The 15,428-nt window shown below is 36.5% G+C and overlaps 1 protein-coding gene across 3 annotated transcripts in view; it reads left to right on the top strand.

Annotated features, from left to right (window-relative positions):
• The window catches only part of RELN (reelin), a 372,425-nt gene that overhangs the window by 207,894 nt on the left and 149,103 nt on the right, over positions 1–15,428 (top strand). For all 3 annotated transcript variants that reach the window (XM_036429656.2, XM_036429655.2, XM_036429657.2), the window contains exons 11-13: positions 977–1,122; positions 9,032–9,183; positions 14,831–14,943. In XM_036429656.2, the coding sequence (XP_036285549.1) occupies positions 977–1,122; positions 9,032–9,183; positions 14,831–14,943 (411 nt within the window). The remainder of the gene's footprint in view (positions 1–976; positions 1,123–9,031; positions 9,184–14,830; positions 14,944–15,428) is intronic.

The raw sequence follows: 15,428 nt of genomic DNA, 5'->3' as shown, positions 1-15,428 counted from the left end.
CAAGCACTGTGCTAAGACCTGGACTACAACACAGAATAAAATGGACATGATCCTTGCCCTACAGAACAATGGACATGATCCTTGCCCTACAGAACATACATTCACTGTGCCTAACTAATATTTTCTGCCCAACTACTTCTCTTCACATCTATTTCATTTTAAGAATATATGTATATAACATAAAAGATGTTTGATCTTTTATTTATTAGCATTTTTCTGTATATAACTTGTTACCAAGAATTATTAATGCAAATGTATCACATTTTTAAATACTCAGTTTACTCAGCTCCAGAGTTTGCTTGCCTTTGACTATTCACTTTAAGTTGAAAAAAATGTTTAAAAAAATTATTATAAGAATTTTTTTGGTAAAACTAGTGTTCTTTTGGAGAATAACAAAGTTCGTGATTTCTCAGCATTTCTTAGGTCTGAAACTTTTACTCAAAAGGTGGCTGAGAATATATGATCATATGAGGGATTATTTTGACTTTTTCTATATTCCATGTTTTGATTAGCTGGCTAGTCTACTTATATCCCATTTACAGACAAATTGTGGAAGATTTGAATGACAAGCTAGAACTATATGGAATAATGAAAAGGTCAGTGCAATTTAGCCCGTAACCACAGTATTGAAAATATATGACAAGTCATTATCACACTTAATTTCTACAATGAGGACTATGCTGAAGATGGGAAATTACTCCAATTAAAATATTCTTGTTTCATTCTGAAGGCTGAGGTGGCAGAGATCAAATGGCCTCTTGACTCCATTTTTATAATAACTTAATAAGTTAGAAAGAAACTGTAATTAAATTAAACAAGATTTAAAAAAAGAGGTAACAAGCTCTTTTGACTTGAGAGTCCATCATAGAGGGAATAATATAATGACTTTTCTAAAAATTCTAATTACACATCAGTAAGACAGATTCAGCTACAAAACCAATTCAATAGCCACCCCATGCTCTCTTTCTATCTACAGCATAGCTGTCAGTCAGATGGAAACTCCATTTATTTCCATGGAAATGAAGGCAGTGAATTTAATTTTGCAACCACCCGGGATGTAGATCTTTCTACAGAGGATATTCAAGAGCAGTGGTCAGAAGAATTTGAGAGCCAGCCTACAGGGTAAGTAATTGTTATCTCCCATGCTGTGTAGAGCACTTACATTTATTCCACTCACATATTTTAATGCATATTGTTAAACAGCAAACCATAGCTAAATCAATACTAATGATTCTTAGAATAGATAAGGGTTACGTTTAGCCTAAATGTTTTTATTAGTAATCAATTATTTTTATGCATATTAAAAATTGGTGATTATAAATACATTTTATCTTCAGTTGAAAATGAAATACTTATATTTTATCTTTGTTTATTCACTTTTTACTGGGAGAAAGTATTTTTTTCAATCTGTATAGAATATAAAATCTTTTCACTACTATTTATTGAGACTTTCCGTTGTCTTCATGAAATCTGAAGTTTATCAATGCGATTATCTGATTTTTGATGGTTCTGATCTTTAAAAATTGTTGAGGGGCTAAAATTTATCTTTGAGATATTTGTAAAGGAGGCATTTGGGGTTGAGATTGCAGTAGTTATCTGATTTTTGATGGTTCTGATCTTTAAAAGTTATTGAGGGGCTAAAATTTATCTTTGAGATATTTGTAAAGGAGGAATTCGGGGTTGAGATTGCAGTAGAAGAGAAATGAAGCTATGAGATTGTTTTGGTGGCAGCATTTTCTGCCCAATCTGAGGTATATGCCTTCATCTGGGTCCTATGTTCTAAGATATCTCATATTAATCAAGCAGCATTTTCATAAGTTCACATTTAAAAATATTAATAGGTTCAGAAAATCAAAATTTATGAAGTAGTGTAAGTGGGAAAGAAAGTCTAGAAATTTCCTGGTTCTCACCTAGCTTTGTTTTTGCAATAAGTACATGTAATCAGAACACCAGGTCCCATTGTTTAATATATGTTTTCTAATACTACAATGAGGATAAATGAAATAACACTAAATGTAATTTCATAATGAATATGAAACATCAGTCACTTAATTGTTAACTGTGAGAAGCTTTTCCGTAACACACCTGAGATATCGTCATGTCTCTCTGATCACAACAAGTTAAATCAAAAGAGGATGGAACATCTAAGTGTCTGAGTGCAGCCGAAACCCGTTTGGCTCAGTGGATAGAGCATCAGTCTGCGGACTGAAAGGTCCCAGGTTTGATTCCGGTCAAGGACATGTACATTGGTTGCGGGCACATCCCCGATAGGAGGTGTGCAAGAGGCAGTTGGTTGATGTTTCTCTCTCATCGATGTTTCTAGCTCTCTATTCCTCTCCCTTCCTCTCTGTAAAGAATCAATAAAATATATATTTTTTAAAAAAATAAGTGTCTGAGTGCCAAGAAGGCCAATATTGCTCTTGGGCTCCCCACTTCCTGTGCAGGAAGTGCATTCAGGCCCAATAAGAGGGAAATCTGACCAGTAGCCTGAGCTGCCACTGCTGCTACCACATCGGGGTCTTTTATTGCCAAAAGCTAGGTTTTTGTTGTGGCTGACAGCTCTGCTCTTTCTTGCCTCATGGAAGTCTGTGGCACAGGCGAGGGTAGGCCTCTGAAGGAAATTGTCACTTTGAAGGACCCCACCCCTTCGGGGCCTACCACTGACCTCATGGGCCTAGCACCGATGTTCAGGCATTCAGTCCACAAAGTCCTTCTTCTCGTAGGCTCCTGTCACTCCACTATCTCCTTGAGGGATCAGCAACTGCTGCTCCTCTTTTCATCTCCAGGATCTACCCAGGCATTAGGTTGCTGTTTTATTGTAATCCTTACACTACACAGGGCTCATTCCACTCCCCTCAGACCAAAGGGCTCTGATGGAGTCTTGACAACATATGCAAGGCATCTTTACCTATCTTCTGGAGATAAAGCATCCATCGCCAGCATATCAGTCTTTTTGACCCCGATACAAAGACCAATTCAAATATTCTTCCTGATTATGTAATTTGACTGCCTATGAGGGGATCCCAGATTTTGAAGCAGAAGAGATTTACTGATCTCCACTCCTTTACTTCTCCAAGCTCAGGCCAGCCATCCAGCAATGAAGAGACATCCTCTTCAGTGAGGGCCACATTTCAGTGATACCCAGCTCTTTGTCCAGGTAAAGCAGAGAAGCAATTTTCATCTTCAGTACTACCATGTCTTCTCTCTCTCCCTCCAGTCTCCAATAAAACTTAGTCTTCAATGCCACTTTCTCTCTCTATAGATAGATAGATAGATAGATAGATAGATAGATATTGTAGATAGATAGATTGATTGATTGATTGATTGATTTTAGAGAGCAAGGGAGGGGGGAGAGAGAGAGATACATCAATGATGAGAGACAATCATTGATTGGCTTCCTCCTGCATGATCGGGGATCAAGCATGCAACCCAGGTTTATGCCCTGATCAGGAATAGAACCATGACTTCATGGTTCATAGGTCGATGTTTAATCACTGAGCCACCATGACTGGGTAATGCCACTTACTCTTATTGTTTTGAGGAGAGAGAAAATTTATTTTTACCTATTATATCTTCCACAGTTCCAAGGGACCTCACCCATATACAAATTTGTGCACCGGGTCTCTCGTACATAATAAAAACCTGAAATAAAATTGAACTTCAGTGAAATACAGTAGAACCAAATGAAAAAAGTAATTTTTGAAATGCAATACCTTCAGGGAAGCCTTCAAATAGAGCTCATGCTTTACCTTCTCCTAAGCTGTCTGCTCGAGGGAAAGCCTACCAAGGCAATGGATGTGGAGAAGCCTTCAGTCAAAGCACACCCCGTGCTAGACATCACAGGACTCATACTGGAGATAAGCCTCATGAATATAAATTAATGTGGAAGAGTTTTTACCTCTGGTACATCCCTTATTAAATGCCAGAGAATTTATCCCAAGTAGAGACCTTATGGATATCAGGACTTTATTCAATCTCAGAGAATTCATAGTAGATTAAAAACCTATGAACTTGGCAAATGTGGGATCTTATAGCCAGGCTTCATTCCATATCTTAGTTCAAACCTTGATTTATATTATATTCTGAAGAATATAATAAAACAATTTTTCATAGATCCATCACCTTTAGAACTGCTTTGGCCGCCGAAGCTGGTTTGGCTCAGTGGTAGAGCATCGGTCTGCGGACTGAAGGGTCCCAGGTTCGATTCCGGTCAAGGGCATGTACCTTGGTTGCGGGCACATCCCCAATAGGGGGTGTGCAAGAGGCAGCTGGTTGATGTTTCTCTCTCATCGACGTTTCTAGCTCTCTATCTATCTCCCTTCCTCTCTGTAAAAAATCAATATAATATTTTTTTTTTAAACTGGTTTTGCCAATAAGAGTAGGAAAAGATCTGATTAAAATATAAGCCCTTTATTGCCTATGTAAATGTTCCTGGTATTTTCATTAACCTATAATGAGATCATTTAACTTTTCATTCTGAATTATGATGTATATAAATTAAATACCTTTTAAACTTCATTTTATTTGAATATTATTTGCTTTTTTAAAACAAATGTTTAAAATAAAAAAGTCTCCCTTGCATATCATGTTTCCTACAGTTAAAATGTTGGTATCCTATATAATCCTATATAATAAAGAGGGAATATGCTAATTGACTGCCAGGCCCTCAAAGAGGGCAGTGTCCACAGCCACAAGATGGTGGCACCCAATTTCCCTCAGCCCCGCTGGGGCAGCAGGTGCACAGTATGGCCGGGCCCACCCCCAGGCAGATCCAACCATTCTGCTCACCTGCCTTTGGAGTCCCCCAGTTCCCTCAGTCCCCCTGCCACACAGAGCCAGCCTAAGACATAGGTAAGCCTCGGGTGACAGCTGCCCAGTCACCCCAGGGCCCACCCAAGGCACAGGCAGTCCTCAGATGTCAGCTGCCCAGCTGCCCAGGGCAGGCCCAAGGTGCAGGTAAGCTTCAGATAGCAGCTGCCCAGGCACCAAGGCTGTGCAAGGCTTAGGTAACCAGGGCCAGCTGAGGCTTTCACTGCCAGCAGTGGCAGCAGCAGAGGTGTGATGGGGGCGTTGCCTTCCCCTATTGCTGGGTCGACTTCCACCCCTGAGGGCTCCCATGCTGTGAGAGGGGGCAGGCCGGGCTGAGGGACCACCCCCAACTCCAGTCCATGAATTTTCATGCACCAGATCTCTATTCCTCTATAATAAAAGGCTAAATGCAAATCAACCAAACAGTGGAATGACCAGTTGCTATGATGTGCACTGACCACCAGAGGCAGAAGCTCAACACAGGAGCTGCCCCCTGGTGGTCAGTGCGCTCCCACAGGGGGAGCACTGCTCAGCCAGAAGCTGGGCTTACTGCTGACCAGCACAGTGGCGGTGGCAGGAGCCTCTCCCACCTCCACAGCAGCACTAACGATATCCAAATGCCAGCTTAGGCCCGTCAGCCAGACATCCCCTGAGGGCTCCCAGACTACAAGAAGGCGCAGGTTGGGCTGAGGGACCCCCCAAGAACATAAGTTTCATGCAACAGGCCTCTAATGTGTGTGTGTGTGTGTGTGTGTGTGTGTGTGTGTGTGTGTATATATATATATACACACACACACACACACACATTTGTGTGTATATATATATATACACACACAAATATGTATATGTGTATGTACAATATATGTATATATGTATATATGTGTATATGTATATATATAAAATAAACTGGAATAGTTCAACATAATATGTATGTATGTATGTATGTATATATATTAGCATATATTCATTCAGACTTTTCTATGACTGTACCAAAAATAGAAACTGACAAGAATTTCATTTTTTATCTAACCACCCCTATTAATAGACAAAGAATATCATAATAAGTTTTTTTATACTTGTTAAAGTATTTCTGAAATAAAAATTCCTAAAATTAAATTTAGAGAATCGACATGTATCTATACATATACATATATATAAGGTGTCCCCCCCAAAATGTATACACACATTTTGAATAATTATAAAGGCAGTGTTTATTAAAATAAATTTCATCTTCAAAGTTGAGAGATATCAGCTATTAAAATATGTATACATTTTTGTATATATGTAATTTTTTTATAGTTACTGCCAAATTTCCCTTCAAGAATATATATGATCCTTTTTTAGGCTCATGAAGGAACATTTTATTAACTTTAGCTTTATTAAGATATAATTTAAATTGCTGTATAATAATTGACTAAGAAATTTAAAATTGTAAGGTGAAGTATATATCATGGTGATATATTGTGAAAGGGTTTCCTCCATTTTTCAGTTGACACATCATCGCCTCATATATTTATCTTTTTTTATTTTTTGATAAGAACATTTAAGTTCTACTTCTCCATATCATTCTTACAAGAATTTATACTTGAGCCAATTAAAGCAATTTTATTCTCAAACCATTCCAAAACAGCTGATAAGGGGAATCATCAGCTTTCCAGTGAAGAAACTGCTTACAAAAAAATATCCCTTTTTCTTGACATAAAAAATAGAAAGTTGTAGTTTAAAAATACAAATTAAATATTATTGTGATCTTGCTACCTCTAAGGGGGAAAAGTTGCCTTAAGGCATTTTATTGATTATGAAGCTTTTTTCTGTGTTCCAACTTCATCCCACTCTATAATAAATAATAGATACTGCTGTTTTCATAATAAATAATTTGAGGACTTTATTTTTAGAGTTAGTCATCAAAGAATAAATATAAATTGCTATGTTGTACAGAGCCCTCCCCCCTAGGCAGACATTTCTTCAAATGCAGTTCACATAGAACCACATTTCCTTGGAGAAAACATAATTTAAACCATAGAGAACTAACACTTCTTTTCAGGGAAATGCTCATGCCATCCTAGATATTGCTAATATTGTGGAGCCCTTCCAATGCCACTGCTGGCCTCAAAGATTTAGTTGCCATTTACTTTCATGTAATTGTTAAATTAGGGGAGAGTCATAGACCATATTATTTTTGTAACTGGAATTAAACACAATTTTGCAACCTTAGATCAGAAGTCTAAAGTCCAACAGTGAACTTCCCTCAGTGATTGATGGAGCTCCAGGATCCCCTGAAGGATGCTTTGCCTTCAGCTAAGTTCAAGCCAATGTTTATAGAAATTCATAAATGAGTGAGTTTGTGCTACAAAAGGCTCCTTCTGAATTTTTAATAAATGCAGGATAATTTATTCAAAGTGATGAGACTCTTACAAAATTATTTCTCAGATTTCTCTCTGCTTTCTCTTCAAAGTGGACTAAAATGTCCATTTCACTTGATTATAAATATCTGGGTTTCTAAAGAAAATAACTTCATTTTTTAACTTCCAATAGATAGTGGAAAAATAGACCAATGTAGAGTAGAATTGGAATATGTTGGACTTTAAAGATTGAAAAGAAATGTACAGTCTGAATTATATCTCATAACTCTGTGGTAGAGGTCATGAAAATAATCCATTTATATTAATCTATAAGTTTATTCATTTACAACTAACTAAGAGAAGAATACTACTAATCTCAATTCTCCCTTGAATAAAAGGTTTTTTAAATCCATGACAATGCTATTTTTTTAATTTAATTTTTAACTTTAAAAATGCTCTAACATACATCAATGCCTAAAAGCAGCTATCATATGCATCATTTGTAACCTTAACTTATTTTGTAGGTCAGTAGGCTGAGTGGTTTAATTGTGATAAATGAAGATCAATGAACCAGTGTGAAATTTTCTTATATGAGTCAAGGGAGGTTACTGGTTAATTGACAGTGGTCAATTACCGTTAAGAGCTTCCTCAAAGTTTTTTACTGTATTTTCCAGCATATAAAACGACCCCCTAATTTTACAGTTAAAACATAGGTTTAGGCCTATATTCGCTGTATAAGACTACCCCCCACTTCAAATAAAAGACTTACTTTGCCATCAAGATCTGCAGGTAATTTTTGTGCAATTTTGGTCTTTTGCCCCCTATTTTTGGTTGACTTTTTTTTGTTTTAAAGGTCGTCTCATACGACGGAAAATAGGGGTATTGTGTTCCTGAATGATTGGAATAATCAATTTAAATGAAACATAATAGGCATTTTCTCAACATTTTTATCACAAATCTATTATAAACTGGAGTAGTTCAAGATAATTGTCCTGGCACAGTATGCCCTTTAGAAACGTAACTACTAAAATGACAGTGAACCGAGAGTCAGAAGATCTCAGCTTCAGAACCAAACTGGCAGTTACTTTTTGCCAAGTCACCTACCTCTGTGTGCCCCCGTTTTCTCCATCCATAGGCAAGTTGGTTGTGTGACTAACCATGGCAGAATTAGACATGACCAGATATAAATACTAAGGAGAAATAAGAGTTTTTATGTAGTATTTTATTCTCTTCTACATATCCAAATGCCTATTTGACAAGATTCAGTTTAAATCACATATCCTTTTTATTTTGCCAGATATTATATAGTTTTTCTCTTTATAAATTTTAATGTGGAAAATACCACCTGAGTACTTGTGACATTATGATACTATTTTTTATGGTCCCCTGTTTTCTTATTTGATTTCCCACCTCAATTATAATTATTTTGAGAATAAAGACTACCATTTAGTAGACACTGTATACATAGCATTGATTAAATTTATCCTTCTATGGAAAAAAACATAATTGTGAATAGAATGTGTTTAAACATTTGTTCATTATCAACAGACTGACAAATCTCAGAGGGAAGAGGTTAATCAAAGAATTTATATACGTTTATGCATTACCCATGGATGCAGACAATAGGGCAGTGAAAGCCTGGGGAGTAGGTGGGGTGGGGTGGAGGGGGTCAATGGGGAAAAAATGGGAATATCTGTAATACTTTCAACAATAAAGACCAATTTTTCAAAAGTTTGTTCATTATCTGAAATCTGTAGTACTGCATTTTGTTTCAGAATTATCCAGAACTAAGTAAATGTTCTTCATAAAAAGGAATAGATCATACTCTTTAAACCTTTGACTTAATTTTCTAATTCTTAACGATTCTCACTTTTTTTAAGATGGGACATCTTGGGCGCCGTCATTGGTACGGAATGTGGAACAATAGAATCAGGCTTATCCCTTGTCTTCCTCAAAGACGGAGAGAGGAAATTATGCACTCCGTACATGGACACTACCGGTTATGGGAACCTGAGGTTTTACTTTGTTATGGGTAAGTACATGTTGAACAAATTTCATTGACCTAGAGCAGATTTCAAAGCCAGCACCTCTTCCTGAGGAAGTAAGAGTGTTTGTTGTCTACAGTATAAAACGCAAGTTCAGGAAATATGAGTTCTACTGATGGAGCAAAATCCTGTGATGCTCATACCTGCTTCAGACGAGCCCTGCTGAAACCATGCTGTAAGAGAGCTAGTCCTGGCATGCTATGACTAGGCCTGAAGACAAAATGCCATAACACCTTTTTCACCACTTCCTCGATGGTCAAGATGAAAAGACCATGGGAAAGAACTGAGGACAAAGTCACTCCCTTGTCCAAAGCCGTAGCTTCCAAAAAAACAACAGTGTAGCTGAGTCATTTGTTTTCATGGGGCATACTTTTTTTTGATTATGGGAAGTGACACATAAAACAGGTTTATAATACTTTATAGTGTTTTATTAGTCTCTACTTTCTAATAGGTTGGCAAACACATAAAAAGATATTTGTAAGACGGGTTTTTCTTCAAATTATTGTAGAGCAAATAAATATTTGGAAGTTTGGAAAAATACTCAAGGGGGACTTAAGGGGTAAAATTTATGACCTCTCAAATTTGTCATTTTCGTCAACAACAGCCACAGTTGCATATTCTTTCAGTGGATGTCATTCCAGAAATGTGAGTAGCTGTCACATGCCTTCTTTTGTTGAATGACTGGAAAAGCACAGGCAACACCTGGAAGTTAAACAGGAAATAAACATTGTCAACCTTTGATCTTCTGACATGGATGGCAGTCCATCAGGACAAACAGGCCTCCTGAGTGTAGGCTTCAGCACTGCTGTTACTTCTCGTACATTCTGCATTTCCTACAGTTCAGTGTGGCGCATTAAACTTTAGAATGTATCATGATCTCAAACACAAATGCCTATGTGATTCTATCTCATTTTCAATAATGATCTGTTTGATAAGAGGGAATTTATATAAAATGAAATAATGTAATGGAATTTATATAAATATATTAAATATAATATAGTCTCCCTATCATAAAAATATCCTCACCTTGACTCTGAAATTATTTGTATATTTAAAGACACAGAGCTTATTTCCTTTAAATAATTAGAATCCAAACTGCCTCTCATTCCATTAAGTACTCACAGGAAACCTTAAGCCTCCACCACCACCCAACAAATTGCAATAAACATTTGATATGATAGTCTAATTTAAATATCTTCTCTTTATACAATTTTGACATAATATATTTGAAATCTTGATTTTTTTTCCCATTGTGAATCATAGTTAATCATAGAAATCATCTCAATTCAGTGCCATTACATAAGAGAGTGTCATCTTTAGGTGAGATTAAAACATCTTTAATTCTTTCTACAAAGCAGATTGTTAGTGAATCAATTAAAATAATTTTGACTTATGAGGTAAAAATTAAATTGAATGAGCCCAAGGTACATTATCCTAAACAAAAGAATCTCCATTCAATTAAAAAAATTAATGATGTCCTGGCCAGTGTGGCTTGGTTGGTTGAGCATCATATCATGCACCAAAAGGTCGCTGGTTCTATTTCCAGGCAGGGTGCATACCCATATTATAGGTTTGATTTTTGGTCTAGGTGTATACGTGGGGCAACTGATCAACGCTTCTCTCTAACATTAATGTTTCTCTCTCCCTCTTCCTTCTTCTCTCTCTAAAAATCAATAAAAACATATATTTTTTTAAATTAGTGAGTTCCTATTGAATTTAAAGAGCACTGAGCTAAGATATATGGAGATTACAACTGGGAAAAATGGCCCCTAACTCACAGAGTTGCTTATCAGTGAGGTAATACCTGAAAAGTACTCAAAATAGTGCCTAATAGCCCTAGCCAGTTTGGCTCAGTGGGTAGAGCATGGGCCTATGGATGGAAGGGTCCTAGGTTTGAATCCAGTGGGCTCAATCCCCAGTAGGGAGCTTGCAGGAGGCTGCCGTTCAATGATTCTTTCTCATCATTGCTGTTTCTCTTCCTTCCTTTCTGAAATAAATAAAAATATATTTTTTAAACAGTGCCTACTAAATAGTTAAAACTTAATATATCTTCATATTTTATTATAAAGGTTACCTATACAGAGTTCTTGCCCACACATGTCATCTATGAAAAAGAATGCAGAGGGCTATAACGGAATAAAAAAGCTTGAAAATGGAAAAAAGGGGAAGCTCTGGGTAATTGGAGTGGATTAGGGTAAAGCTTCATGGAGATAGTGTTTGAACTGGGTCATGAAGGGTGGACGTGATTTAATTTTAAGGAGAGACATTAGATTCTAAGCCAACATTTTGAGAAAATACACGAAAAAGTACATGGCATGTTTGGAGCTGGGTGATTTTCCCAAAATAAATGAATGGAAAGAGACACAATGGAGCTAGAGAAGCAAACTGGAGACAGCAGTGATTTTCTTTAATATCATACAAAGGAGTTTGAGTTCTCTTTTTCTAGGTCACATGGAGCCATCAGATAGTTCCTGTCAGTTCTGTCAAATATTCTCATACGTGTTTTAGATAGATAATTCTGGAAGGAGTAGGAAGTAAAGACTGAAACAATGAGAAAATTAGAAGACAGGAAACCAGTCAGATAGGGTAGAGTTGGCAGATTTGGGGAAGGGAAAGCCTATTTAAATTTGAATTTCATCCAAAAAACAGAAGAAAAGAATGGAGTATTGAGGAGAAAGCAGAATCCAGCAAAGGTGTTTTTTAGGATAGAATATGGTAGAATGTGGCAGTAGGATAAGACTGGACCTATAGAAAAAACTTTAAAACTTTAGTAGCTGATGCAGAAGAAGAAGAAAGCAATATGGGAGGAGATTTAAGATATGATAGACAGTTGATAAGTAATCCTTCATTAAACATGGCTTCTAGGAAAATCAGCGGCTGATTTTTACTCTTGGCCAGATTGCATTCCCTTCCTCTCAGGACCTGTCTCTTTGTTCTTCCTGGTTTCACCCCTTGGTTTAGACCAATCTACTATGACTACCATTTTTGGAAATTTGATTCAAGGTATATTTCCTTTGTCAATATACTGAGTGGCCAGGATATTATTCAGATCTCTGAATGCATAATAACTTGGCCACTCAGTGTGTGTGTGTGTGTGTGTGTGTGTGTGTGTGTGTGTGTATTAGAGGCCTGGTGCATGAATTCATGCATGGGTGGGGTCCAGTCAGCCTGACCAGGGGAGGGGACATGGGTGGTTGGCCAGCCTGCCTGCTAGTGGAACTCCTGATCAAGGGGACAATTTACGTATTAGCCTTTTATTATATAGGATACATACTGAGTGGCCAGATTATTATGTGTATAGAGATCATAATAATCTGGCCACTCAGTGTACATTTACTTATTCAACACAAATTCATTAAACACCAGTGTCTAGCACTGTTCTTAGAGCCAGAATACAGTTAAGAAGACAAAAATACCCTAACATACATCTTTCCTTTATTATTTCTTTAACAAAATTTATTGAGTATCTCCCTTATGCCCAGCTCTCTTAGCCAACCCAGATCTCCTTTCTGTGAATTTGGCCTGCAATTAAAGTACACAACACAATTTACTGCTACCTATTGTCTTTCATGTATATTGGTCTTAGCAAACTTTTTTTTTGTCAGGGCTATGTCCTGCACACAGCAAATAACAAAATAACTTTACTAATATAAACACCTTACAAGCTCCTTAAAACAGGATTTAAAATACTTTAAAACTGACAGGCCATCTTCTTTTATTGAAATCTTCTGTGCTTTAATTGCTGTACAAAATGCCCCTTGAGTCATACCTTTCTACAGCACATCAAAGCATCTGAAGCTAAAGAAGAATCCGAGTCTTTCTGTGGAAGCTGCTGTCACTGAAACTTCACAGAATTGATAAATTGCCCCCAGAGGTATCATTCGGATAAAGTCTGTCATCGTTTTAAAGTCTTGACTCCTTTTGGACTTTCTTATTCTGTCATTCTGGGCTGAATGAGCTCCGACGTGTGAAAGCAGGTGCAGTAAATGAACTGTTCTTAAGACAGCAAAGGAAATTCACAAGGAACAAATTAATGAAATTAGAGATTACTGATGATTCAGTTCCTGTGTCTATGGTTGTGGCACTTTAAACCTTCACTGTCTGTTACTTTTCACATTTTATTGTTCTTTTTTGGTAAGTCTTTAATAGGTGCTCAGTAAGGAAGTTACATTTTTTAAATGGGAGCTTAGTTTTTTTGTAGACCTTTCTCCCAGAGACTTAGAGTGGCTTTACTAACTATATAACATAAAGGTATATAATGAGCCCTGACCAGGTAACTCAGTTGGTTAGAGCATTATACCCATACACCAAGGCTATGGGTTTGATTCCCAGTCAGGACACTTAAGAATCAACCAGTGAATGCATATATAAGTGGAACAACAAATTGATGTTTCTGCCTCTCTCTCTTTATCCTTTCTTCTCTCTCTCTAAAATAAATAAGTAAATAAAGTTTTACAAGAATTACGTAATAAAATGCTAAAAATTCAATAGCATATGTCAAAATCATAGTATTTTCTTCACCGAATGAAGACCTCATTATCACTATATCTGGCTCCTCTGTTCTCAGTTCAGATTACTCAATTTAATAAGTATTTATGATATGCCAAGTTACATAGGTTAGCATATGTAACATGCCAGATTTCAATGCTCCACAAATACCACCATCCAAGTTACTTCTGCTTTTATGTTCTTAAACTGATTAGATTCCAGCTTTCTTAGCATCACATTATCATTGATTTCTCCCCAATTTCACTCCTACTTTTATGGTTGGTACTGTAATGAACGATAATGGTAGGTGGGGAGAGACTTCTAGTTAGACATGAAGTCCTTTCAAATTCAGGTTATGCCAACAATTGCTAATGACAGCAAATAATACAGATTATTGGCCAAATGCAGTAATGAGAAGATTAGAGGTTCAAGGGCCAAATGATGTAAGATAAACACAGGGCTTTTCCACCACTTAATTATCAAGTAGCTGTCCTCTTATTCAGTTTCATCATCAGGATGCTCTTAATTACCTCTCAATCCTGATTCAATCATTTCCTATGTCTCTAAAGTAGAGTGATAAGGAATACTCTCTCTACAACAATCAAATGATGTACCAAAAATAAAACTGAAAAATGTAAAAGAACTACATTTAAAACACGAACACCTCATACGTGCTGAAATATTAGAGATATTAAATGCAACAGTTAAAATAACATTATTTTAGAAATCTTTAATGTAGTGAGTTATCACACTTTTCTAAAAACTGTAATCAATAGTTTCTAAACTTTGGCCATAAAGACCTTAAATATAAGAACATAATGACTTATTGAAAAGTAGCACATCATTTTAATGTGGGTTAAAATATGGACATGAGGCCATAGCTTGTTGTAGAATATTAGTTTAGTAATCTCATCAAGCAAATATGTATTTCGGGCTTCACAAATGTCCAGTCTTTGATCTTTAGCATGGCCTAGCTGAACTATCTTCATACATTTTTTTCTTTAAGTCTGGTTACCTTTGTTTAGTGTTTTTCTTAGGTGACGTATAGGTCCTGTAAAAATATTCTGAAATGTAACACTATATTTGATTTGACATGTTTATGGATGCATGTTGGTACTAACAGTTTAGAATTTTTATTTTGTGCAGGAGGAATTTGTGACCCTGGAGATTCTCATGAAAATGATATCATCCTGTATGCAAAGATTGAAGGAAGAAAAGAACATATTACACTGGATACCCTTTCTTATTCCTCATATAAGGTATACATGCCAATTCGTGTGCCAAATGGCCCCAACACAGAGGTCAAGTTCAAAATCACTAAGACCAAGTTAGATAAAGGATAACTTTCTCTTCTAGCAGCCCAGGAAGTTACCAGATTAGTTTAAAAGAGGCATGAACATTTTAACATTCATTTTTCCCCTAATACAAAGAAATATTATGTTTATTCAGGATGAATGAATTGTAGCCCATCATATCCAATAAGGTAGAGTCCAATACACTGATTGACAGTTATTCTTGATCCCAAAAAAGTCCTAAAAGTAGCTCTACTTGCAGCCTTCACAGTCTTGCTATCAGACATAGGAACTTTTTTTAGTATTTTGAGATTTTCTAATAGAAGTAAAGATGTTTATTACTTTGCTTTTTCTCTCTGACAATTAGGGATATTAAGATTGACCTTTTTCCTTTGCCTTTTGGATTTAGGACAGGTGTCGGCTCTGGTTGTTTACAAGCATTTTCAGAATTA

The sequence above is a fragment of the Pipistrellus kuhlii genome, unplaced genomic scaffold, assembly GCF_014108245.1.
Source record: "Pipistrellus kuhlii isolate mPipKuh1 unplaced genomic scaffold, mPipKuh1.p scaffold_m20_p_10, whole genome shotgun sequence".
NCBI classification, from domain to species: domain Eukaryota; kingdom Metazoa; phylum Chordata; class Mammalia; order Chiroptera; family Vespertilionidae; genus Pipistrellus; species Pipistrellus kuhlii.
Note: the sequence above shows the minus strand (reverse complement) of the source record. Positions and strands in the feature narration are given on the sequence as shown.